At 44.3% G+C, this 27,024-nt stretch overlaps 2 protein-coding genes across 3 annotated transcripts in view; one reads left to right on the top strand and one right to left on the bottom strand.

The window, feature by feature from the left end:
* The window catches only part of LOC119466077 (proton myo-inositol cotransporter), a 27,637-nt gene extending 7,405 nt beyond the window's left edge, over positions 1-20,232 (top strand). The window contains exons 3-9 of the mRNA XM_037726564.2: positions 1,535-1,746; positions 5,635-5,743; positions 6,508-6,671; positions 8,035-8,146; positions 9,877-10,112; positions 11,158-11,310; positions 12,362-20,232. Of these exons, the coding sequence (XP_037582492.1) occupies positions 1,535-1,746; positions 5,635-5,743; positions 6,508-6,671; positions 8,035-8,146; positions 9,877-10,112; positions 11,158-11,310; positions 12,362-12,594 (1,219 nt within the window). The 3' untranslated portion in view covers positions 12,595-20,232. The remainder of the gene's footprint in view (positions 1-1,534; positions 1,747-5,634; positions 5,744-6,507; positions 6,672-8,034; positions 8,147-9,876; positions 10,113-11,157; positions 11,311-12,361) is intronic.
* On the bottom strand, positions 20,226-27,024 carry LOC119430923 (uncharacterized). 2 transcript variants are annotated; one of them, XM_049657134.1, is made up of 9 exons: positions 26,549-27,024; positions 26,398-26,449; positions 25,990-26,061; positions 25,702-25,863; positions 25,143-25,233; positions 24,420-24,549; positions 22,899-23,794; positions 22,756-22,795; positions 20,226-21,559 (listed from the first exon to the last, which is right to left on the bottom strand). In XM_049657134.1, exons 1-9 carry the CDS (start codon positions 26,682-26,684, stop codon positions 20,640-20,642), a joined length of 2,499 nt encoding a protein of 832 aa, XP_049513091.1. In that variant the 5' UTR covers positions 26,685-27,024; the 3' UTR covers positions 20,226-20,639. The 2 variants fall into 2 exon arrangements, with proteins under 2 accessions (XP_049513091.1, XP_049513092.1); XM_049657135.1 differs by lacking the exon at positions 25,990-26,061.

Here is a 27,024-nt window from a genome sequence, read left to right as displayed (position 1 = left end):
TGACATCACATAGCAGGTTCCATGGAATGCGTGGGTATGACCAAGAAGGTTCTAAAATAAAATTTCAGGAGATGGGGTTATGTCCCAAAGGTTATGCCAGACTGCTGCCATCTTACCTGGGGCATGAGAAAATGTGAGTGATGTGGATAATATAGGAAGTGCTAATTTCTCACTGCATGCATGTTTAAGATGGCTAATTTTGCCTTGTGGATCCTGCTCAACATGCATCTTTGTGGTTGCTGGTTTTATGTTGAGACGTGAATATGTCTTGGCAAATATTATGGTCGATCATGATATGAATGCTCAACCAAAGATGACATTTTAGTGAGAAACAAGCAGCTTTTATTTTTGAATTATCCTAGAGCGTGCTTGAATTGTAAGAAAACTCTAGGTGGGTGTGGCTCTTTTTCAGCTGGTGAGAAGCTGTGGAGACTATCATGCCAGAAGCGTTTTTTTCTTCTTTTTAATCTCCGTGAGTGTGACAAAGTCGTCACGATCAAATTTGGAATTGAAACTAATTACAGCCTAACTTATTAAGGCTTGTGCTGGGTATAGTTAGAGTTGTGTTGGCATTAAGCAGTGCAGCGTAATTCTTTCTTGACAATATGAGAGGGCAAAGCAAGTGTACACAGTACTTGTATTATTTTTTACCTCTTCTCCTCCTGTAATGAATGTGCAGCTGTACTAACCCAAGTAAGGCCAGGCCAATGTTTAAGGCAACAATGTCCGATGTGGCCCAGTGTTGGGCTCACATTGGCCCTCTTTCCCATGCAGTTAGGTTTAATGTCGACTAAAATTGGAGTTTTAACCCCAGCTGGGACATTTCAGGCAGGAAATCCCCGCCTTATCTTTTTTTTTTTTTGGAAGCTGGACTGCATTGGTTTTTAATGAGGTGGGGGGGGGGGGGGGGTGCCTATCCTTCTGTTGCGTACCCCAGCCCAACTAAGCAGCACCGCAGCAGAGCACATGGAATGGACATGTTCACTAGGTGGACACTTACAAAGTACCCCCCCCATCCAAGGTTTGATCCCCAGCTGTGGTGGTCGCATTTTGATGGGGCAATATGCAAATAACGCTTGAGTACTTAGATTTAGGTGCATGTTAAAGAACTTCAGCTGGTGCGAATTAATCTGAAGCCCTTCCCTACATAGTGTCTCTCATAAGCCCAGTGTTGTCTTGGGACGTCAAGGCCCATAAATCAGTTAATCGATCATAACATGATTACGCAGGGTACTGATAGCCCTCTCCTCTTGTTGTGAAAGGGCCACCTGACAAGCCATGCTGATGGATTATAAGTATAGAGTATGACAGGGCCTTGTCGGGATGATACGTGATAAATGGAAGGGGACAGACACTTCAACGAAATGTGTGGGAGCGGAAACGTTGAAGTTAACTTGAAGTGAAGTGGGCCCTCAGCGCCCTGTGCCATGTCGTGAGGCATGTTTATAGTTTACGGTAAGCAATAAAGAGAGAGTTTCTTTTACCGACCACATTGACGATACCGTGCCGCCTTCCTTTTCTGCTCTGCTTGCAGCTACATGCTGGCCCTGGCGGGTGTGCCTTCGCTGATCCAGTTTGTTGGCTTCCTCAGCATGCCAGAGTCCCCCCGGTGGCTTGCTAGTAAGGGCGCTTACCAGGAAGCTATCGAGGTGCTGCGGCGCTTCCGCGGCCCCACCGTCAACATTGAGCCTGAGTTCGACGCCCTCAAGTCCAACTGCCTCGACTTCGATCAAGACGACGAACGCTGTGAGTTTTCGTCGGGAATCTGTTGTCTTCTGTGTCAAAGGTTCCTGGACTGCAGTCTGTGAGCTCACTTTTTGGATCTCCATGCAACCAATAATGCATGCACTGTTGCGGTGCCTTTTAATTTTTTCTAACTGGTTAAATGCTGCTAATCAGCCAGCCATCTTGCCTATAGGGGTTACGCGGAATACTGGATGAAATCTTTTCCACACTATTAAATTGCCCTACACAAGATGGCTGGCTCCTCACTCACGGCACCATTGAGTCTAAGGTAGGCTTGTAAACAGCAGGGATGTAGGGAGGAAGAGATGGCGGCAAGGATGGTGGCACGGATGCACGCACTGCAGCTTTATTTGCACTATTAGGGTGACGTCTGCCATCTTGTGCAGGTCAAACTAGATGTGCAGGGAAGCGCACTTGCAGAATTTCACATATCATACCCTATGCAGTAGCATTTGTGGTGTTGCAATTTTGAATTGTATAACTTGATTGATTGATTGAGTGATGTATTGAGGGACGGGTATGGATCAATTGGTCGATTGATCAATCAACTGGTACCTCATTCATTCTTTCATTCATTTATTCATTGTAAATTCTGTGGAACTACTGCCCAGTCAAAAAAACAATCGACTCCAATTAGCCTTTCCAGTAGGAATCAATTGGGACCAATTGGAAAATCCTTAATTCCAACCGATTACGATTAGGTCAGAGGAGAAACCAATTGGAGTTGCCAATTGAAATGAACTGGACCCAATTGGAAACGATTGGAAAATCCCTAGTTCCAACTGGTTACGATTGAGTCAAAGTGAAACCAATTGAGTCCGATTGGACTTGCGAATTGGAATCAACTGGGCCCATTGAGAAATCCTTACCTCTAATTGGTTACAATTGAGTCAGGGATGCAACCAATTAAATCCAATTGGACTTGCCAGTTTGAACCAGCTAGGCCCACCTTACATTCCCAACCAAGTCTAATTGGACTACCAATAGGAATAAACTAGCTAGAACGTAACCAACTGGGAAATCATACTTTCAGTCTATGGACCCATTCAAGGAAACTGGAATGAGCTATAGCTATATATGCATGCAGTACTAAGGCTATAGCAAACCTGTTTCTGACAGCTGGAATCCTTTTAGGTTTGCTTTGTGGGGTACATATAAGGTGTGTTCAAAAAGAAACCGAACTTTTGAAATAGCGTGCCAACCGGCAGAGGGAGCGCGCTGCGGCTAATGAGCGCATGTAGCGGCAGGTTTAGACAACAAACTGACATTTGCCGCGTTTCGCTCTGACCGTTAGTTGGCGAGCTACAGCCGCTGAAGTGAGCACATGAACAAGCTGTTTTTCGGATTGGTGCCAAAGTGACAATGAAGGAATTGGAAGAACAGCGTGTGTGTGTGAAGTTCTGCTACAAACTTGGGAAAACTTTCACAGAGACATTTCAGTTGCTAAGAGAAGCATATGGGGAGGACTGTATGAGTCGCACACAGTGCTATGATTGGTTCAGGCGTTTTGAAGACGGAAGAATGTCGGTCGGTGGCGATCCCAAGCCTGGACGACCTTCCAGATCCACAGATGATGACCACGTTGAGAGAGTTCAAACTGTGATTCGTGGAAATCGTCGTTTGACTGTTCATGAAGTCACTGACGAAGTGGGTATCAACGTAGGATCATGTCATGAAATTTTGAGTGACAAACTTGGGATGTGTCGTGTCAGTGCAAAATTCATGCGGCGTTTGTTGACTGACGAACAGGAGCAGACCCGTGTTGAAATCAGCCAGGAACCGCTCGCCGCTGCCAATGACGATGAAAACTTTCTTAAGAACATCATAACATGTTATGAGACATGGGTTTATGGCTATGATGTTGAAATGAAAGTGCAGTGCAGTGGCTGGCCAAAGGTCCTCCTCGTCCAAAAAAAGCACGCATGAGTCGGTCGAAAATGAAGATGATGTTGGTTGTGTTTTTTGACTGCAAAGGCATTGTCCATCAGGAATTTGTGCCACATGGTCAGACGGTAAACAGAGAAGTTTACCAGGGAATCCTATCACGTTTGAGAGATTCTATGCGCAGTAAGAGGCCTGAATCATGGGAAAATCACGCCTGGATGTTGCATCATGACAATGCCCCGGCTCACGTGTCACTCCTTGTTCGAAGCTACTTAGCGAAACACCACACTTCTGTTGTGCCCCACCCACCATATTCTCCGGACCTAGCCCCAGCAGACTTTTTTGTATTCCCCAAGCTGAAAACCACCTTGAAAGGACGTCGTTTCCAAACCGTAGAGGAGATCCAGGACAATGCGAGAAGAGACCTGCGCGCCATTCCAGAAAGTGCGCTCCAGGAGGCTTTCCAAAAATGGAAGAAAAGATGGAAAAAGTGCATTGCCAGTAGAGGGGACTACTTTGAAGGGGACAGCACTTAAAATGTTGTACCATAAGCAGTAAAAGTGTTATAGCAAAAGTTCGGTTTCGTTTTGAACACACCTCGTATGTGTATTGGTATTGCCCATTGGTGCAATTGGTCATTCCAACCAATTGGTTTCAAACCAATTGTCACCCATTGGGTATAATTGGTCACTCCAACAAAAACCAATTGATCATGTTCCAGTTGGTTCAATTGGTCCAGTTATGTACTAACTTATGATTGCAAATTTTCCAATTGGTACCAATGGGAAATTTCCCAATTGGAGTCAATTACTTTTTTTGACAGGGTGGAGTCAATGATTGATCGCGAAACTGCAAATGTGTACTTTAATTGTGTACATTTCTTGTGGCAGTAGCATCAAGTTTCCTTGGCGCGTTCTGAAAGGTGAGGGGGTTTCCTAAGGCCAAAATATTTAGAAAATCATAGCCTCGATGTTGTAGGGAGTTAGATGGCATTCTCTATTCAAGACATCATGTGGGCACAGTTTAGCACTGCCTTAGTTTTGAAGTTGGCTGGGAAATTATTTAATTGTGTACTGGGGGGGGGGCATCTGAGAAAGAGAGAGAGAGGAAGGAATGATGCTAAATTGTGAGTACAATAATTTCGTTCTATTCCTCTACAGAACTGTCACGGTATTGCTTGATTCTGTATTAAGAGAACAGTGGTCTGCTTTCGTTATCTCGACAAGGGCAGAAACATCATGTAGCTTTTCTGCTGGGTTATTAACCCTTTATTGATGGCACATATAAGTACCCGAAAATAATTTTTCTTTTCTATCTAAATGTTCGAAACACATTGAAAACAGGCATAATCAATGGGGGAGAAAAATGTTTTCCAGAAACTTTTTCAGCAATAAGGTCACAACACCAGGCAGAAAACTGCAAGTGGGCTTCACCCCAAGCTACCTATGGCTTCATTTGCAATTTTTACAGACAGCTCTTGTCATATCTGAAACATAGGTCTACATTTCATTTGCTTTACGTTGTGTGTGTGACCCCACTGCAGCCGAAGATCTTGCATCGGTCTTGTCTCCTCTGACGGTGCTTTCAAAACAAAGCAGGTCGTGTGCCAAACTTCTTCGTGCTGTGTTCCTGCTCTAAAGCAACAAATGATGCTCGCTGCCTATCGTTCAATGTTGGCCGAAGACATTTAGCCAGGAACTTCGTACTCAATACCGAAACTCGGGAAGAAAATAAAAAAAAAATTTTTGGTATACTGCCTGTAGGCAACACTCATCAATAAAGGATTATACATGGTCTTGTTAGGTGAGTGATTCAAGTCTTCAAGTGGGTTTATATTAATATTCTAAAAATAAAGCGTTTTTTTTTTTTTTCTCGGTTCTCTGCATAGCATGTGTGTGTTTCATTTTGAAGTGTGTAACTTCTGATCAATCAATCAATCAATCAATCTATCAGCCACTGTGTTTTGCTGGGAGTGACATTGCAATGTCTTGTTCTGTTGCGCAGCTGGGCCCGTGCTGATTCAGGTGTTGCGTGACGGTCCACTGCGCCTGGCGCTCATCGTGGGATGTGCTCTGATGATGTTTCAGCAGATTGCAGGCATTAATACTGTCATGTAAGTGGCACCATTTTCCTACACCTGCGGTTTCGCTTGCCTATGGTTGCTGGTACACTGTGTAGCTGTGAAATAACTTTGCACTTTGTTTTTTCTCCAGCTGCTTCTAAATGTGTTTTTATTCACATTGATAAGCTTCTGTGTATAAGATGACACATACTTTTGGACCATTGCTGTATATGGAAGGTCTTAATCGAGCTGATGGACCAAGTCATATTCTTTTCATTTTGTTCTGATGAAGCAACAGCTTGCAAACAAAACAAACTGAAGCAACGACATAAGGGCGCAGGACACAGTGCTTTGTCATGTGTTCTTAATCTGTTATCGCTTTGTCCTGTGTACTTGAGTCGTTTTCCTGTCCTCACAGTGATTTTTGTCATGGTAAGTCTCCAGCTAGCTCAAAATGTGCAATTTTTGCCGAACTTCATGTCTCATATTCTGCCATATTTCCTGTGTTAGTCTTTATGTTTGAAATACCAATTAATATATCTTCGAATAGTATTTGGTGCTCACTGTTCCGACGTAGTGTTTCTGGGTGACAGCATTAGGCTTGCTTTTTATATGTATTCAGTATGCCCCGCTTGTATTTGTTATGTTTTTTTTTTTCTATGTTTGCAACACAAACTGTTAATTCATTGCTGACTGAAATTGTTAAAACAGTGATTGCAGTGTACGTAAACAGGGAAGTAAATGGTGTTGCCTAGTTACCAGCCTGAGGCCACAGGCGGTGTAGCAGTGCCTAAAGCGTTTCTTTTGGCCTGCAGGTATTATGGCGCTACAATCATACAAATGTCGGGAGTGCACGACGCGTCCAAGGCTATCTGGCTGGCTGCGGCACTGTCCTTTGTCAACTTTGCCTGCTCCTTCATCGGCATGGGCCTGGTCGAGAGGGTTGGCCGTCGGCTCCTCACTCTTGTGAGCCTTGCAGGTGAGAGCAGGCCTTGCATGCTTTCTGCTCAGTTGAACTGTACCCGTCTCAGATGGCGACTTATACCCATCACAGTGACTTATGAGCAAGGCCGACAAGCTATAGGTTTTGCCATCGCGGAGGGCAATCCGTTGCCGACGGTGGTCCGGAGCAGACCACCGTCTGTTGCACTATATATTCGCACTTCACACACATACACTTATTTCCACTTTGACCCTCCTGCAATAAAAAAATACATATATTTCCTTTTTGCATAAATTAATGTAGTGTCCGCTTGAACGAAAGCACTTCCAGCGTAACATGTTCCAGGGAATGTGAAGCAATCTGTGACCCCAGTGTGCAGCGAGTGCAGGGATGCATGTGCATTCATCTGGGTAGCTGTAGATGTTACCTCCACTTGCATGGACTGCAGTAACACTGTATGATAGAACACAAACATCACTGTGTCGGTGTGTTGCCACATCGTAATGCAGAACGTCATTCGGAATTGGTGGGGAGGGCACGACTGTTTAGAAAATGAACGATTGATATTTTCACAATGCTACAAGCTTGAACACGAACTTCACTGCATCAGCGTTTGTAATTGATGGCGTGGAAATGATCGTTTAGAATATGAATAATTGAATTCATGTCGCTATACTGAAACACAGATGTTAGTTGGTTTGGTGCATTTCCACGTTACAACACGGAACACCACCTGGGATTGATGGCAATGCAGTGGCTGTGTAGAAGTTTAATTGTTGAAATGTTGAGTACTAGACTGAGAAAACCGTCAACAAATCTATGCTGTTTCATAATTACAAAAAAAAAAGAAATTTAAAAAGATTTTGCAAAGAAAACATTTATTACAACCTTGCAGACAACATCAGTCATTAGAAGTTGAGGCAAGGACGTTTAAAATAGGAGGATATCAGATTGTGTTGTAAACCAGCTGTGGATTGGATGCTCATCCTGATTAATTATAGCTAGACTAATCTCAATAACAATGTTATAGATAGAGCTATCATTTCCATCTATGTTTTATTTTATTTGTGAAGCGCTGCTTTGGAAGCTGTGTACTTTGATTGAGCTGAACTTTTTGATTTAAAGGTTTACATTTCTACTCAGTGTAATGTCAGTGGTGGTCTTAAGCTCTTTAGGTCAACTTTTTCTTTTTGAACCTTCACGTTCTCAAATTTTTCTGTAAACAGACCAAAATTTGATTGATGGATTGATTACATGAATGAGTGAATGTAGTTAGCTCTATAAATACATTTTCTTACACATATAATTGCATTGCTTTACTTGCATAACTGCTATGTTGCATAACTGTTATGCATAATTGCATAACCTCTACTTTTTTTTTCTTTGTTTCATTTTGCAGGTGTGATTGCAAGCCTTTCAGTGCTTGCACTGGGCTTTCAGCTTGCTGACATGGAGTCACCTTCCGTGGGACCCAGCGTAGTCCCATCATCCGGGATTTGCGGCAATTTCAGGTGACCAACGTTGTCATTGAACCACGTAGAGTTCTTTGTTGACGACTGCGGCAATTTGTCAGCAACTGTTGATCTTGGGCAGGGGCAGTATTCACCCCTGGATCACTTTTGCTGGTATCACTTTCAGCGCACGTTGGAGGAGATTGGCTAAAAGCAATTGGCAGAATGCCTCTCACTTCAGCGAAGGGGTCATGCTAGGATATCACTTTCTGGGATATGTTAGCAAATGCGAACATATCTCAAAGTATCCCGAAAATTGGTGAACTGAGAATACGGACCTTGGTTATTGAGATTAATTTTAACATATTTTTTTTCCTTTTAAAGGAGCCAGGGCACCATACTTTGGCACTGAAACTTGAGTGTCTAGTTACCATGCCTTCGTGTGTAGCCTGTACCAAAAATTCAAGAAATTTAAGTACAAATCAGATGTGTGGACTATACTCTGCTTCAGACATAGCCGGTCGTACTGTGGAAGCTACACAAGTCGTGCATTCACAGAAATGTATCGCTCCGGCCATTTCGTAGCGAGCTGGCCTTTGATCTGCATTGTTCTCTACAGAATTACTTCTTGATATACTTGAACTACTATAAGTTACGAAGTTAATTTTATGTAAAGTCAAATATTGTTTGTAAGTCTTGAGCTTTCAGTATGTAGTGCACCGTATTTTGGTCGGGAATGAGGGAAGAGCCTTGTGGAAGCTGTGCAGTAAGTGCAGTCATGCAGTCGTACAAGTGTGTCACTCCGTTTGTCGTTCTGTGGTTAATAGGTTCAGATCTGCTGTGTCTGCTTTGTGACAATTGCTTCAAATACTGTGACCCTGACGTCTGAAATCAACCTAGCACCACCTGCTGTGGTGGCACAGTGTCTGTGATGTTGCGCTGTTAAGCTCGAGGGCGCGGGAATCAAATGCCGGGTGCTGCGGCTGCATTTCGATGGGGGCGAAATGCAAAACCGTCGTGTACCATGCATTGGTTGCTTATCAAAGAACCCTAGGTGGTTGAAATTAATCCGGAGTCTACCACTACAGCGTGCCTCATAATCATATCGCGGTTTTGGCACGTAAAACCCCAGACTTTAATTTAACCTTGTACCGAATTACGTAGCATGATCCGATTTCGTGCTGTCGTTTAACACTGCGCCATTTCTTGTTCGCAAGTGCGGAGGGTTTGAAGAGTTGCTCTAGCTGTGTACGAAACGGGAGTCGTATACCTATATGGAAATTTTGCCTTCAGGTGCAGCTTCCGGGCAAGGCACTCCACACTGTACTGAGCGCGAAGCGTTCGACATCTTGAACCGAGGATATCTGTGGAGGGTGGCACTGACTGCAGATCCAAAACAAGATTAGAGATCTTTAGATTAATGGATGCAAGAGGCTTGTGTTCCGCTTGCGTACGCAAGCCGCTTGGATCCCAGTAAAACCCGAGCGCACTCCAAGTTCTTATGTACGCAAAGCCACTTGCATCTCTTAATCTAAAACTCTATTGTTCTTGAGCCTTTGCTTTCGGCCAGCAGTCGTGCTGGGTTGCTTCCATAATGATTTGAATGTCAATGCTCATACGATGACATCATATGAAGTTATTAGTGCATGTTAGCTGTGTAGATTTCTCTTTTGTGCTTTCTCTTGGTTTGTAATTTGATATGTTGGCAGTGTGCAGCGGCAAGCTAATAGCCATGCCAGGAAGTGCGTTATTATTGGCTGACATCGCTTTACCCGTTCCTTTTTGCTCAGCACCTGCTCGTCTTGCACGGAATCCTCGGGCTGCGGATACTGCTTCATTCCCGATGCTCCGACAAGCAACTCCACCTGCCTGCCGGTGAACGCCAACAACTTGGACGTCTCGCTGGTCGGCAGCTGCCAGCAGGCGGCAGCGGCCCCCTTCGTGTGGGCCTACAACTGGTGCCCGAGCCGTTACGCCTGGATGACCATCATGGGATTGATTCTCTACCTGTTCTTCTTCGCTCCCGGTAATCGCCGACAAATTGTGCTGTTAAGGTGAAAGCCTTAGATGGCTCATGGGATGAAAAATTGGGCGTTATGGCACCAAAATTTAATGACACCAAAATTGATTGTGCCACCATTGATAGTTGAAGCCACGACCATTGGTGGGAGTGAACCCACGACCTTTGGCGTTAATGAAGGCACTCGAACACATGACCATTGGTGGGAGTTGAACCCACGACCTTTGGTGTTAATTAGGACGAAGAATTAGGGCTTCTTGCCTTCATCCTCTTTAGCGTATGCTAAAGTGACTGTGAACTTTTGATGTTGTGGGGCCAGTTTTATCAGCCTTTCGCTGCAAACAGCAGTTATCAGCTAGGGAATAGGCTGAACCTGTATGTCTGTTCACATGAGTGTCGGAACGGTTCTTGTACAACATTAAAAAAAATTGTGCAGTGTCACGGGAAAATGAACCAATGCTTGTGTGTCTTCAAACCGAGTGCTCTGATCACCATACCAAGCTTGTCTTCTAGTGCGGTCAACTGTTTACAAGCTGGGAAATGGGCTGAATCAGTCTGTCCCCAGCTGAACAGATTCTGCAGGTTGCGCAGAACTGTGCAGAGTAGCAAGGAAAGGGCTGTGACGTGGTGGGGGTCAGACCAGGTGCAAGTTTAAAATAAAAAAATGCTCTGCATTTGCTAATGTGCTGCCACATGAAATGAAGATGCATGCCATTGGTCTAGTGGGTGAAAAACCACAGCTGGGGCTTTTGCATTGACTGACCGAAGCAGAGAGGGAGCGGATGCGTGGTCTTCTAAAAAATACAGGCAGAACATGGTGTAGCAGCTTGAAAAGCAGCGGACTATGAAAAAAAAAAAAGAGCTTATGTGAAAACACCTTTTAACTTCTGTTTGCAATGTTCGAGATTAGAGAGTCGCTGGAGTGTGCCACTTTTTTCCGATGAGTACTCCAAAACCAGTGATAGGTGTAAGGTTAATGTTGGTAGGTAGGAGGATACCACGTGACTAAACCTGAACCGGCTGCTCATTGCTCCATGTGTACTCGCTGCAGGTCTGGGAGCCATGCCGTGGACCATTAACTCCGAGATATACCCACTGTGGGCGCGATCGACCTGTTTCTCGGTGGCTACTTCCTTTAACTGGGCCTTCAATCTCCTGATTTCCATGACATTCCTCACCCTGACAGAGGCACTCACAAAATACGGTTGGTGACACTTTACTTATCACAATTAGTTTCACTTGCCCACAAGAGAAATGTGGACGGGGATATAATGAGTTTGACTGAATTAGTCGAATGCAAGTGCTGAACACTGGACAATAGGGATGACAAGAACTGTTTTTCTATCACTACCCACTCTGGTGAGGCAGCATACGTCAAATGAATTGTGTTCATTAGGGCAACACCTGCGACCATCTGTGGAATGAGAATTGGTGTCATGTTTCCTTCAGAAACTCGTTTTGAAATTCCATTAAGTCACGGTTCAGGCAGTGATTGACTGGATAGCCATTCGGGACCTTGTTTTCTAGAGCCGTTGTGTTCGCTTTGTAGACATGTTACAAATGTTCCTTTGCAAAAAACTTGCCAGACATACCTCTTTTTCTTGTAGGCATCATCTTAGTATTTTATGTCAGCCTGAACATTGTGAAAATAATTCTTATTTACATTGAGAAGTATGAAGAGGATCTGAGGGGCTCGGCTCGATTTTTTGTTAATGTGCAATATGAGGTCTTGTGTATTATGGTGCTAAAAGCCTTGTAGTCCTTTGGACGTACTGAATGTTGTGGGAGTAAGAAAGCCATGTGTTCATGACGCCTTAGGCTAATCCAATGGCTAGTTCATGCTTAAATTTCTCGCAGATGTGACACCGTGCAGTGGACGCAGTTTTATACTGCATTTAAATGTGTTTCTTGCCCATATCATCCAGAATAAATTGGATGTAGGCTTGGTTCATGGCAATGCCAGACAAGAAAGAAAAGTAATTTTCACTGCAGCTGAATGGTAGTGCCACCTGTCAAAGCAAAACACAGTGTGCGCTGTGTTTCATCGTTGCTGTGACAGATGGCGCCGCTGTTACTTTCATCGAGACTGTTACTTTTTCATTTCCGCAGTCATTGCAGGCGATGTGCAGTTCTGATTTTGTTCGGGATGTAACAGGCATGTAACTCGTCTAAACATGGTATTAAACTGCAAATTACGAGAATTGCCTGCAGAGGAAATTGTTGATTGGGTGTTTTTCTTTTGTTCCTGTCACCAGGCACCTTCTGGCTGTACGGTGGCCTCTCACTGCTCGGGTGGTTCTTCTTTTTCTTCTTTTTGCCGGAGACGAAGGGCAAGTCCCTGGAAGAAGTCAGCGACCTCTTTGCGCACCCATGGTGGAGCGACTCGACGACACGCGACAACAAGAAGACAGTCCAGTATGTCCACATCCGCGGCATCAACCAGGCCTACACCACTGACGATGGAGACTCCGGAGAGGAAGACCGCTAAGGCTCTCACCAACTGCTGAGCGCCATTGCTACCACAGTGTAGCACTGGTGTGATGCAGCACAGCTCGCGCCAGTAGCCAGCGCATTGCTGGGTTAGCATGTGTGGTCCACTGTCTGCAGACCATAGTCTATGGACTAAAGTCAGCAGGCTATAGGTTCATTTCTCAACTGTGGTCTCTAGACCACAGTCTGTAGGTTCACTTCGCCGACTGTGGTCTATACCACAGTCTGTGTTGGCAGGCTATAGGCTCACTTCACAAACATGTGGTCTGTAGACCATAGTGAGTAGAATGTGGTACTGTGGTGTGTAGACTGTGGTCTATAGACATACCACAGCCTGCATGCTATAGTGCATAGACTGGCAGTCTGTAGACTATGGTCGGTAGACCATAATCTGTAGACCATAATCTGTAGACTATTGTTGGCAGGCTATAGGTTCATTTGGCTGACCATGCTGTTAAGTATAGGCTACACAAGTCATTCCATTGCTTGCTAGTCTACGGACTGGCGTGTCTCAGGTCCTGTCTACACGTTGGTCTGCAGGACATTTTTTTTTACAAGCATACTGTGACATGAGCTAAGACACCATTGTGTCAAGGACTGTATTCATAGACTGGAAAACAACTCGTAAGTTTTGTCCCTGAACAGAGTTGTTCTCAAAGGTATTGACTACTGCGTGAACAATCATGCTTTCTTTCAGTGGTGATGTAGATGTAGGGGACTACGCCAGTCCGTGAGCCTAGCTGTCAATTCCTTAGGAACATGGCCTGTGTCCTGTGGCATGACATGCTGCCACAAATCACCGATTCAAGAGCTGGCAGCTTCTTGATTGTGGCAGCATTTCAAAAACTGTGGCTGTCATACTTTGGCTGATTGCAAGGAAGCATTGACAAGCAGCCGGCTTGTCAACTGAAAGTGTACCCTAAGCTTCTTGCTCAGGCTGGCTTCAGGCCTGTAGCCTAGCACATTTATGCTTGGTACTGGATCAGAATTATTCTACCTCTCAGATGGGTTTTAACGCTAATGGAAGATCTGCATTTCAAAATTGGGGCATTCTGCTTTTCATTAGCACTTATTCCACAGGACACTGGCCTGACGTTCTCAGGCGTTCATTTAAACTGCGGTTGAAAATACCGAAATCTTAGTCGTGGTGTGGGACCAGTTGACGCACGAGCTAAAATATCTTATTGTTATTATTGATAATGTTATTAATCTGTACCTCTCCTGCGTGTGCATTGCACGCTTAGAAATGGGAGAGCCGGTTTGCACCGACAGTTTCGTGGACTTATAAGTGCTTGGGCATTTTCCTTGTTTATATTGTGCTTTCAGCCCTGCTGCAGGCTGTCATTTATATTCTCTCATTAGGTTTTCGGTCTGTTTGATCCGGCCGACTTCGAAACCAGCACTTTGCTGGCAAAAAGCTGGCGAGTCGAAGGTGGTCATCTTTGCTACATTGAGAATTTTGTTTATGCGGAGTTGTTTTTCCAGCCACGGAGATTCTTTTTGTTCTTCGTGAATGTGTGTAAAGTAGACTACAAGTGTGGGTACTAGTCACCTGAGATCTGGAGGGTGTGCTATAGACGATTGTTTACGGGCGCTGCCGTCGCGGGCTGTTGATTCAAATGTCTTGTCACTGTTTAGCATGGTTAGAGCAGTCGTCAAATGCAAAGAGCACCTGCATGGCTATTGTGATGTGTTCGAATTGGCCATAGCGCCTTGCATTTGGCCATGTAGCCAGATAGCCAAGAGACATCTGTATTAGCAGCTTGCGATAGCAATGATCCGGCATCTTTAGAAATATTGTTTATAGAGCCTACGCTCCTTCAAATGTTATGCCCTTCGTGGTGCTCTGCTGCAATAATTGCCGTCATTCTTGTCCACAATCCTGTAACTTAAATTCTGTGCTGCGTACTCTGTCAGGAGCATTACAGGACACGCAGGGCATTTCTGACGAATACCCAGCATGTGGCATTGGAGAAAGGAAATGTTTCAAGAATGATGACTGTTATCGCTCTGGGAACAAAATTGTGCTGCAGAGGGTACGACATTATGAAAAGATCACCGTCCTGGTGGGTGTATTGCGCTCTCTTGTTTGTCATCTGGAAAATTGTTGGTGTTGAATTCGTTGCTATGTTACAAAGGTGTTTATGTTTGTTTAGTTAGGTAACATGTTAAGCGACCTACTAAATTGGTTGTTGTGATGATGGATTGACAAGGTGGCTTGATTGTGTTGCAGTGATAGGATGGCTTGTCCAAGAGAGCAGGCCATTTCGTTTCTGTCTATGTCATTTTCGCAAGCCAGACAGACTGTGTGTCCAGTTTTTCCAGCAAAGCACATTTGCTGTGAGAAGCTGCTGTGAAGAAACACGGGTTTATGTGACCTTCGATGACAGTAATTCACGAGTACCGAAAGCTTTCATTGTAACTATCTTTTTGTTGGGATGTGAATGACAAGAATCTGTGTGATTTTTTTAGGAGGCTTGAGCCTTCACATTGACAAAACCATCCAGACTATTTACCATCACACCATCTTGACTTCCAGTGCATGCCTCTTAAAAGACTTGCTTTATCAGCTCGTGTCTTAAAAGCCAGATCGCAAACATTTTTCAGAACAAAGTTCTTTTGTGATACAAGCCAAAATGACAAGTATCAGATTGATAGATTTTTCATGACTCCAAAGGTGTGGGCCTATTCGGCACACTGACGAAGGCTTAGAGCTTGCGCTTGACTGTGTTAATGTTAATAACGAGCTCTACATTTCTTGTGGAGCTCATGACTTGTTGATGAAAAAAGGCGATTTTGTTTTTAAGCATTCAGAAATTTTTATTCACCAAGTGTGTTGTTGTTACCTTCCCTTTTCCAATCTTGTCATTAGTTTGCATGCTGGCTAAGGCCAAGCCGCCACTAGTCATGTCAAGATTAGCAGTGGAGCAGACACCCATTTCAACGTGCGGAATAGCCTAGTTGTCTCGTGTACCGAGCAAAGTTTGAAAGAAAAGACCAGACCGATTTACTTTAGCGTGTTCGCAATAATTTGTCCATCGTGGCAAGCCAGTGGCCATTGAACATGTGAGCACATTCCAGAGTTGCAACTTAGTGAAGAATTGGCCCGTATTATCAAAAAATTTCACTGCTCCATGGTTGGGTTGGATGCTCCCATTGGTTGTAGCCTTTAGTGGTGTGAGTATCAAGTACAGTTGAAAGTTATTACATCGTTGGGTGATGATGATTTCTCTCGTTATCCTCACTGTGTCACTCATGCGTAAATAACGAAATCAGCCTCCCCAGAAGTGCCATTGTGTAGGCCCCAAGAACAGCAGCAAAAAAACCAGTGATAAAACCTTCAATGCAACAACCTTCCTTGCTCAACTCAAGATTTTTCTTGAACTTGAGCTCGGAGGCAAATTGGAGACTGTACTGGCACCATGAAAAACCGCGTTCATGGCGCTGATAAGCATGATGAAATCGCCTTATTATCAGCACGGCTGAAACAACATAGAATGTTTTTTTGAGCAATGATCGTGTTGTAGGGATGACTTATCAACTTTTTATCACTGCTTCGATATCCCCTCTTGTTCCTAGCTATCATTGTGCTCATTTACATAAGCTGTGAGGTCAGGGTAATGAGTAGTATCAGCTGAGGCTGTGGCAGTAGATAAACCATGTTTGGTGCAGGCCGTGTGCAAGCTTTGAGCGTTATGCATGGTCATGCCTGGTGGTTATGAACACTGCTTCACAACATCTATGACACCTAATGCTGTCAGTGTATGTGCGCTGTGTGCCCATGTTAATGCGAGCGTGATTATCACCACATATCAACCAGGATCCACTTTTGTGTGGAGGTTAATGTAGTTGACAAGTTTGAACGGGTTAGTAACTTGATATCGGCTCTGCTAATGGCTAAGCAAAAAACGTGGACTTTGTAATAAGTGCAGATTCATTAGATGTCATGAAAATCTGTTGACGTCTTCGAATATGCAGAGTTCAGAGATCATTCCTCTTTGATCCTTACATGTGTGTTTTAATGCTGAGGCAGGCTTGCGAAGGGTTAGGCAACGAGCAGTTTGCCTTTGCAATAAATCTACAGTGCACCTGAGGTTGTTGAGGCCAACAATTCAAACTTGGCTGACAATGTCCAGGGATGTTCTTATTTGTGCATTTGTATTTTTGTTGGGCTTGCCTTTGCTGTGTCTAGGAGGTAGGACGTTGTACTGACTAATGAGGGTGGCAACGCACAGTGTGAGGTGTTGTCATGTTCACATTAACAAGGGCATGTAGCAACTTTAATTCATCTGCATAATCATACAGCAATCACGTGACCACACTCCTGTCACATGAACACGTTCAGCAAGCAGAATGCCACAGCCCAATAACCTCAGTGTTGTGGTGACTTTATGCGCACTCTGCCCAGACGTTCTTGTTGCATCTTCTGTTTGTTGCAACTTTTTGAGGGGTACATAGAGAAGAAGCAACCGCGGGTAGAAAAATGTACCAAGAACTGTCGCTTCAGCTGAAGACCTTGAATTCCCTTCTAAGAATGCAAGTTCTTGGCCATGATCTCGGGCATTTGCTGACCCGCTCTGTTCATGACAAACTGTTGTTGTCAAGACATACGATGTTGGTTGTCTACAATGGGAAATCGTTGAAGGCAAGTGACGTTGTTCATGTGACGGAAGTGTGGAAGTGTAACAAGCGAAGCACATCATGTACATCTTCGACCTGCTTAGAAATAAGGCATGCACTTTGTGTATGTTTTAATTGAGACAAAGTAGCGAGTGCTTTTCAGGGCTTTCCGACAGGCTGCTTTCGGGGCCCAACATTTTTTCACATCAGTATACCTTCTTTCATTTAATGTGTTTCTCTTGTTTAGTGGCCTTCCTTTTAACTCCATATTTTTGTGATATATTTCGATGCGGTCCAATATTTTTTGTTTAATTGTTGTCTACTGTATTTTTTGTGCTTCAAGATTCCTGTGCAATGTGTTTGTGTAATATCAATGTGCTTGTTTTGCGCGTGTTGCGGAGTATTATTTTTAATTTTGTTTGTAAATAGTGAGGTGCTGTCTCTGCGACACTTGGCCGTTGAATAACTTTTTTTTTCTAGTGTGGCCAAGGCCGCTATATAATGTTGAAGTGCACGTCCCCGTAATGAGCTATACCGACCAGCAGCAATAATGTTAAGCATGTGTCTGCGGCAGCTTTAGTTGGGTGGGTGACTACCCCCCTCCCCAGGCTACTCTTTCAAACAGTTTTCTCCTTTTTGCTCTTGCCTGCAGTAGCCTTCATAGCTTAAAGTAAAAAATAAATATGCACTATATTTACAAGGCCCGCAGTTACAGACATGCAAGACAGATCACACTTCCCAACAAAGTCCCCACATGCCTGTTTTAATCGCTGCCCCTTGTTTATTGGGACAGCACCAGCAATTCTCGCTGTGTTAGCACAGTCCCTAACCTTACTTTGCACTTGCTTGTCCAAAGAGACTACATGGAAACACCAACACAATTTGTAATTTATTTTTAGAATGCTAGTAGTAGGTAGGATTTGCCTCCTGCATGGCTAAGAGAGTGTTTTTCCATGGTTGTTGCGCTTAATAAGAGAAATTTGTTATCACGGGGTTGCTCTCTCAGTGCTTGTCTTTTTTTGAGTGCTTGATGAGGCCATTGCAACCCTGACAGCAGAACACGTGGGGTTAATATAGGCCCATGTTGGACCTAGTGTGACAATAATGGCCCAGTGATGATGTGTTGGCCGGTACTGGCCCTATATTGGGACTACATTGGCCCTGCTTCTACTGTTGCCTGGGTTGTGACATGGCCAGGATTGACCACTCAAACTGAGTACCAGTAGAGAGTACCAAGACTTGTCTTTCGATATGTGAATATTTCCATGACACCGTGCAACTGGAGTGGCTTTCAGTTAAAGCACTTCTGGCAGAGGATAAATAGGAGCAGGTGTTAGTGGCATATTTTGTATCAAAGTTTGAGATGTAGTGCTAACACCAAAAGAAAAGTATACAAAGTATGGCCTTCTACTTTTTCTCTTACTTTGTTTCTCGTTGGCAAGAATCGTGTTGAGGTTGGCACTGTGTCATATGTAGTACCGACTACCGCCTTCCATCTCTTTGGAGGGAGTACATGAACATGACCAACATTCAGCCATCGTGGTGTATTATTTGAAGCATGCCGAGACCATGGCTGTCTGCCCGCAGCAACAAGCTCGCATGCATCTCTCGTTAAGGTGCTCGCACGTTGAAGAGTTGATACCCTTTATTGTGAGCTGTACTGGTGCTTTCAGCATTTGACAAAGAATGCTTTCCTCTTCCACGTGATCCCATGGCCTAAATGCGCAATTCACATTGTTTGGGATAGCCCTCTCTTCTTTTTTCTAATGTTCTTTCCTCTGACTGCACACCATGCTATACTCTTAGACACCTTTTGCCCCCATGGTGGTGTTGTTGAACTGACGTGCTGTTATCCTCATAGTACTACGATCGCACCGTGCAGAGAGAATCTATAGCACTTTGTATAACAATAACATGTTGTCTGGAGGTCTTGTTGTGACGTGATTGCAGAGTCTATTTGCCCGTTTTTTCGAAGGCTCGTGTTTGTACGCCTTCCCATTTTGCACACAGTTCCAGGTGTTATGCACAACACTGAGGGCGGTAGCACATGTTTAGAGGCTGTTGAGAGTGTGAAAATGGGCGGACGAGAACACAGGGAGGAAAATTTTATGGCTGTATGTGCGTGCAGACTTGTTATGTGGATGAAATCACATTTGTGACACCCGCTTGGAAATTACAGACGAATTTGCACTAAACCTTCACTGTGCTCGTTTATAAGAAGCACTGAAGATGACTGTTAGTGGAACGAAGGAAGATTGGTGAAGGATGTTATACAACTGTTGAAAGAGTGGTCGTCTAGTTCTTAAACATGTAAAGAAGGCGAGTGATGTATGCGGAAAGAGTGCATAGATAAAACAAAGCCAAAATAAATGCAGATTTGCCAAATGTGAGGTCTCAAAAGAAGATTACTGTAGCTGTCACCTTTTTTTTTTTATGACCATCTCTTTTCCTTTCCTTTTTCTTGCACATGCTCAAAGCAACCGCTTCCATGGTTTGGTAGAAACCCTCCCTAAATGTTTCAAATCTGGATAAACTATAGTTTGTTACCTCATGTTACTCTCTCCTTCCTTCTGCTAACCTCCCATTTTAGTGCAGCGCAGTTGAACGGTTAAGTACATGCCAAACCTAACCGGTCCTGCTTATCGCATTATTGGCAGCTGGATTGCAATCTTTGTACGCTACTGGAAAGTGAGTCAGTTAGCTGTTTGTGTATGTGTGGCGACACTGCATAAGCACGTTGGCGAACAAAGGCTCGAGGGAAGCTGAAGGCACATTTATTACAGCTAGTTGGGGCAGTAAGTCGCTTTTGAGGGACACCACGTCACCCATCGCACCCATGTCTTCTCCGTAGGCACAGGCCCGACTACCGGATGCATTGACCCGAAGTATTTGTGTCTTGACGCAGCAGCAATAGTTTCCCGTGCACCTGTTTTGTCTTGTCAGTACACGACAGCTTTGTACACTCTTTTGTGTATACCTGTATATTGCGTGGCATTAAAATCACGCTGCAAATGTGCGTTTCTGTCCTCGTTGTCATGTTTTCACAGAAGCACAACACGGCTTGACCAGCTTCTGTGAGAGAAATGTCATTCATTTTTAAACTTTACTGATGGAAATGAACTTGTAAGATGCATTTGCATGCGCAAACATGGATCCAAGCAGCTTGTTGTTTGGGAGCTCGATACGCCAAGGTCATGGAATTGAAAGTTTGCGCAGCGCAGACTAATGTTTACAAGCTAGATTTTCCGAACACACCTAAGTTTTTTCCGCAGCTTGCCTCTGCTTGGAAACCTGATAACACTTGTTCGTGGCACTGGAGATTAACGTAGACATGAGGCACTTATTGGAATGAAGCTGTACAATATATACAATATGTACAGCTGCTAGACTGTACAGATAAACAATTTTGCACGCAGGGCTACCTCATAATTTCTTGTCATCAGCCGTTAGGTGTATAGATCTGTGGTCGCCGCCCTGCAATTGATCTGACGTGATTTTTTCATCACACCATGTACCCACTGTGGCAACCTGTGGTTGAATCTGGCAAGCTTTGTCAACCTTGGGCACGCTGCAGCTGCAGAAGCTTGTATGTGCCGTGCACAGCGTGTCTTCTGTCTGGAAGCCCATTGTACATGTCTGTTGAAGAATGCCCCCACTCTCAGCTACTGTGAGGTTGGCCTTTGGGCTAGTCATGGTACCCTGCTCTTTTTTGACTGCCAGCCGTTTCTGACTGTCACTTTCCGAGGCTGGGCAGTCGGAGGTCCTCTGTTTGTCCGATTCTTGGCTGAAAGCTGGCCGTCCGAGCGTTGCCTTGTCAGATCCTCGAGGGGAACACGGTCGGGAATCGGGCACCGTCTCCGCCTCTGAAGCAAGAAGTTTTCCTCTGTGTGCAGCATGCCCAGAGTGTTCAGCTGTACCACGACATTGATGCATGCTGGGCCCCAAGCGCAGATGTCCTTGCATTTCTGCTGCAGGTCTTTTCTTAGCGCCGCTGTTTTCCAAAGAAGCAGTCTCTCGGTCTTGCTTGCGACTTCGTCCCTCTGCTCCTGACACCACCCTGGTGTCCCTTCTCGCATCCTGGCTTGCAGTTGAGTTGCCGGACGAGAAGAAAATTTGCAGTTCCTCGTCGAGAGTCCTATATGGCAACGATGAGCCACGGGTCTTGTGTCCGGCGAAGTGGTCGTCGACGTCTTCGAACGCAGACATGATTGAGAAGCGGTCGGGGGGCTTGTACATGACCTGTGCCTTGATTTCCTCCATCAGCCACAGGTGATGAGCATGCTGGAGTTGGAGGACCCAGGCACTCTTGAAGAAGCTGTCCATGTCACGCACTTCTGTCACACCTGTATGATGAAAGCACTCAATTTTTAACTCTGCGGGAATCGAAGTACGACACACTAGTTTTCCGTACAAAGGTGACCTGCTGAGAGAGACAAGAGAATTGCAGGGCAGCTTAATATGATTGTAACTGATGCATCTGCCGTCGACGTATCTGTACTTGCATGTGTGGTTCTATGGTTTGTGCAGTAGACGCACCACATGAAAGACATGTTAATTCATGGTTTTCTTTTAAAATTTGTGCTAATCAAGTCTCTTGGAATTGGTTTAAAGTGCCATCCCTTTCAAATACAGTATAGTAATGCTTTAATCCTTTTTAATCCTTAATAGCTTTCTGCACAATTTTGAAGAAACATTAAAGGCATGTCTGGCTGGAAAGGCAGATTAGGGTCTTCAAAATCCCTTTGTGCTCGTTCTGGGCCAAAAGATGCCTCTGTTGCTGAAAGGATTACAATGGAAGATGGGGTTCCCGGGGGTTGATATGTCATCTGCAAGATGGTGCAGCACTGGAAGCTTGCATTACCTGAGAGATCTCCTAAATTTTACTCTGACAGTGCACCACTGACATTAGTGAATTAGAGGAACATGGTAAGAGTGCACAACACTTATAAGCAGCGCCATCAAAGCTGTTTGAACAGTGCTCGAGATGTCATCAAGAGCAGGAACAATGTTTTCAGTGATCCTGTACCTTGTTAAGGTCATTTTCTTGTTTATGAAAGCTCTGTTCAGGTGAAAGCTTCGGATATCTTGAAACGTGTTTTGTATCTGTTGTTATAGCTTAATTTTTCACCTTTAGTTTTGGTAATCAGGTATGCCATTCTTACATTATTTAAGTATGTTCCTAACTATGAGTGATAGTATTTTGTAGGATCATTAAATCAAATCAAATTGTGTGGGGTTTAATGTCCCAGAGCAACACAGGCTACGAGAGATGCCATAGTGAGGGGCTATAGATAAACTTGACCACCTAGGGTTCCTTAACGTACACCTAAATTATAGTACACAAGTGCTTTTGCACTCTGCCCCATTGAATGTGGCCGTGGCACAGGAGTCGAACCTGCGACCTTTCGCTCAGGAGCAGAACACCACAGACACCAAGCCAGCACATCATTTCCCCTGCGCTGCGTAGTGCTGTGTTGTGAATGACACTGCATTTCACTGTGATTAAACGGTTCCGTTCAAGATAGAATAACATACTTACTTGGATGCTCTACTGTCATCTCTGTTGACTTCCGAGTCACCTGAAATGCAACTCTCAGTTGTCACATGTTGATGTCATACGTCACATGTTCAGTAACACGCCTTTGCTGAAGAAAAAAAAAGTTTCGAACGAAAAAGCTTTACCTCTGAATAGCTGGCATCAAAGCTGTTGTCACAAGAGTCCGCTTGAGTGTGGCCTTCCTCTTGAATACTGGGCTGTGGAGTTGATGTGAGAATGGTGGGAATGCCTTTCCTTTGTATGTTGGTGGCTGGTGTGTGCACGACAGAGACAGGTTTTCTTTGTTGAAGGCTGGATATTGGAGTTCTGGTACCTTGCTCAGCAAGACGCTGGATGTGAGTGGATTCCGCTCTGTTTTTCACAAAGTCCAGTCGATCCCGAGTTGCCACTGATGCAGTCTGGGCACTCGGGGTTGCTTGAATGTCTCTTTGGTGCTGAAGACTACGGTGGGAACCTCCTGAGTCTCGTGCAATTTTTTGTGGGATCCCGGGTTGCTCTCCCTCGCGTTTTGCTACATCTTCGTGGCAGTTTCGGCCCAACAGCGACGAGTTGCTGTTAGGTGTGCTGGCAGTGTTCGTAGTTCTTGGATGGCTGGACTGCAAAGTTATGGTGTCTGGTGCATTGGATTGTTGGAGGTTAGGCGGTTCTCTCCTATTGACCGTTGTGCCAGGGTGGCAGGCATTGTCCACCAAAGATGATGAAGCACTGCTTGGAGTGCTTGGAACCTTTCTCGTTTGCTGGACAGCTGGATGGGACGCTCTTGCGTTGTGCTGCACTCTGCTGTGTTGGATACTAGTCATTCTGTTTGCTGGGGTTTCTGGGGGAAATCTTTGAACACTAAGTGGTGGAGCGTTGCTCAACGGCGTGTCTTGAACGCTTGTCCTGGGCTGATGGCCGAGCCGCACTGCACTGTGGCCTTGCGTGGCAGTTTGACGCAGGCCGTGTGTGTCTCTTTTGTTGGCTGCCGTGTCTTGGAGGTAGTTTTGCACCATCGCCGACAAACTGCTGTCGCTAGGTGAACCTGTGAAGGATGCAGGTGGGTACTGTTACTTGCAACATTGGTATGTAGCCTCTTCTGCAGCATGTATGGTAAGAGCTTGTTAATTGTATTACTAACAGATTACATTTGATCATATGTTACATAACGTTGATATTTAAAGTGCTTTTCACTGTTAAGTCCGGACTCAAAATTTTCGGACTGAGAAATAGAAAATACATTGCAGATAAAATGCAGAATGGAGATGAAGTGCTTCGGACAAGCTTGCCAAAAATTTGACAGGCTGATCTAATTCGGTTAAAGAAGGCGCGGTTTTCCTAGCATTTCATTTCTTGTTGAACTTTCCGAGCTGGGTTTTTAAAAACCCGAGTGACCTGCATGTAAGATTATCTTAGATCTCTAGACATCTGAATTTTTAGTTTTATCATGAGTGACAGTGAAAATGTTGCATATCCTGTTTTAATTTCCTTTCTGCGAAATGCAAATATGCCCGTGTAGCGTGCATTGGGAGCACGTTAGAGAACTCAAGGTGGTCATAATTAATCTGGAGTCCCCCACTACAGCATATTGTGGTTTTGGCACATAAAAAATGCCATGTTTTTTTTTATTTGCTCTCTTTGCTGTTGGGTCTACCGTGGAATTCACATACCTCTGTACGATACTGTAGTGGCCGGTGTAAGTGACGAACAGGAAGCGATGTCACTGCTTCGTAAGCTCCAGGATCGCTCAGCTTGCGGCTGTTGCTTCATCGCCCATCTCACTGATGGTGTCCTGGGTTCCTGGGAAGCAAGATTGGCAAGTATAAAGGGGGTTTCGGTAAGATGTTGTCGTGCGCACATCTAAATGCTATTAATGTGACTTCACATTGCACTTGTCAGTGTTGTCATAGCACAGGATAACTTCCACTCCAGCCTGCCCATTAGCGAGATTTAATTATTTGTTCTCTACTGCGCACCTCACCAATGGAGGGTCCTGAGAATGTAATGCGCATGTCCAAGAAGCCGGTACAATACAGAGGAAGTTACAGTGACTATAGGTCACGTGACAGACACCCGAAACATTCAATAAAGAATTCTGCTAGTTTGTCATTCCTGAAATATGAACAGTTGTCAGTTTGGACAGAGCGTAATGTCTTGGTGATCACAAGTGGTGTGTGGGACCAACAAACAGTGCGGTGTTTAGGAGTAAAGAAATCAATCCTGTACATTTAGCTTCCTATGAATATTCATTTGTGAGCACTTCCAACATAGGATTCATTATTTGGGAAGCCTTGCTTTTCCCAAATGGCTTTATGTTTAAAGCAGAAGCTTGTTGCGCTTGTTCTTGATGTTAAAAGTGCACTGTACTCTTGCACAGGGTATGTCGTACTTACATCCACTGGAGAGTTTGGCAATGGTTCTTCATTGGGTTCAACATCTGCCGGCCAAGGGAACATGGGATCCATAGCAATGGGCCGGTCATCACTGAAAAGAAATGAAACACTAGGCCTGACAAACAGTTGAATGGAAGAATTATCATAAGGGGGGGGGGGGATTGATAAATGTATGCTGTAGATGATTTCGTCCAAGCTTCCTAGTTGCATCCAAAATGGACATTTGAGTCAGTTTGAATTGGTAGAACACAACATGCTGTGCAAGTTACGAATTTTATTTGTAACTGTACAGAGCCCTTGCCTAATTATCTGTACTCTTGAGATACACTAAACTGCTGTTTCTATATGGTTACATTACAAAACTACTTATTTCATGCCTTTTCAAATTTAGTACCATGCTAATGAAATTATTTAATTTTTCACGGTGATATATGGACGAGTTCTTCTGGGTGAGTGAAAAAAAGGGGATTGCTGCAATTATGCATGAATTACCACGTCCCTCAGTGTGCTTAATTGCTGCATAACATATGTGGCAACAAGACTTCATAAGCGTCCATACCACAGAGCATTTGTATAGTTGAGCTGGTATGTTAGAGGGGTTGCTGGGGGATTGTCCTCGGGAAAGTCGACACCAGCGATTAGTCCATCATCTTCGTTGCCATAATGTGGAATGGTGACAGAGCCTTGACTCTCTTCACAGCTCACTTGAAGCCACTCTGGACTGAAAAGAAAAGAGCAATAAAGATATCCGTAAACATATTATAACACATCGCCGCTGTGTGTCATGTACAGTAATAGTTGCCCATCTTTCTGTTTGTAGTGAACAGAAATTATTGGGATTTTATACTTGTAGCAGCTGCCTTGGCTCCGGGGTTCTTGATTAACCTCTTCCATGGTAGGGCAGGGGTCCTCATTGTTCCTGTCCCATTAGAAAAAAAAAATTAGGGTGTGTTGTTCTTCTTTCATCTCATAGATTACACCCACTATGGGGTGTAAGAAACGAGTGGATAAAGCAATATGATGATAGAAATCAAATTTCACTTGTTATGTCTTAACGTTGTTGAAATCAAACATTGCAGGTAAGGCTAAATTTTGTGTTACACGTTAGACAACAACATGAATCGGGGAGCATGAATTGAAAAGTACGAAAAACGTCATTTATATACCGTCAACTTCTCTCTTTTTATTGAAAATCAAACGAATGCCAAAACACTGAATTTGTAACAAAATGTTTGTTTATTAGCACAGAACGTACCCGTTTTGCGAATACTCCGAGCACGCCAAGGTAGAAGCTTCCTTGTCCAGTGCTACGGATATAAATGAATAAATGTGCCATGTGTGAAAATAAACTGATCTGTTCAATGAACGCCGTAATGAATCCCACTGTAATGAAGCCAGTGACTAACCAGTCGACGCGGGTGTGATGTGCCTGGAAAACATGTCCAATCTTTGTAGGTCTTTGCCTCCATGAACATCGGGCCACTGTGTGTTGCGCGCCTCCAGTGTGCTCTGCAATCGCTGCTTTTTGAAGAACTCCTGCATGACAAGCTACGGTTCATGTAACGTGCAAAGCCAGGAGTCTAGATTGAACGTTAACGATGGTCTGACCTTCTGTGCCATCTGCTTTAGTTTTCTTTGTACCCGTGACCTCGCGCCACCAGTCCAATTCATAGCGAAAACATGCGTCGTCTGCTACGCGCAAGGGCGCCGCCACCGCCGAATGACGCATTCGGGCGCACTATGACACATTGCGGCTAATGGTGAAATTCATTTCTCGTTCAAAAATATTCTCTGCAAACGTCATAATGCTTCTTTAGTAATTGTAGATTACATTATTTTTACTTTTATTAAATATAAGTGCATACGTCCGCGTGTCTCTTAA

This window comes from Dermacentor silvarum, chromosome 10 (assembly GCF_013339745.2).
Source record: "Dermacentor silvarum isolate Dsil-2018 chromosome 10, BIME_Dsil_1.4, whole genome shotgun sequence".
Lineage (NCBI taxonomy): Eukaryota > Metazoa > Arthropoda > Arachnida > Ixodida > Ixodidae > Dermacentor > Dermacentor silvarum.
The sequence above is the reverse complement of the archived record's forward strand: the minus strand, read 5'-3'. Positions and strand labels throughout refer to the sequence as shown.

Coding starts and splice junctions, on each gene's coding strand:
- LOC119430923 (XM_049657134.1), bottom strand. CDS start 26,684: ATGCAGGAGTTCTTCAAAAAGCAGCGATTGCAGAGCACACTGGAGGCG. Junction 26,450..26,548: donor CATCACACCCGCGTCGACTG/GTTAGTCACTGG, acceptor TTATATCCGTAG/CACTGGACAAGGAAGCTTCT. Junction 25,864..25,989: donor AGCCAAGGCAGCTGCTACAA/GTATAAAATCCC, acceptor TTTTCTTTTCAG/TCCAGAGTGGCTTCAAGTGA.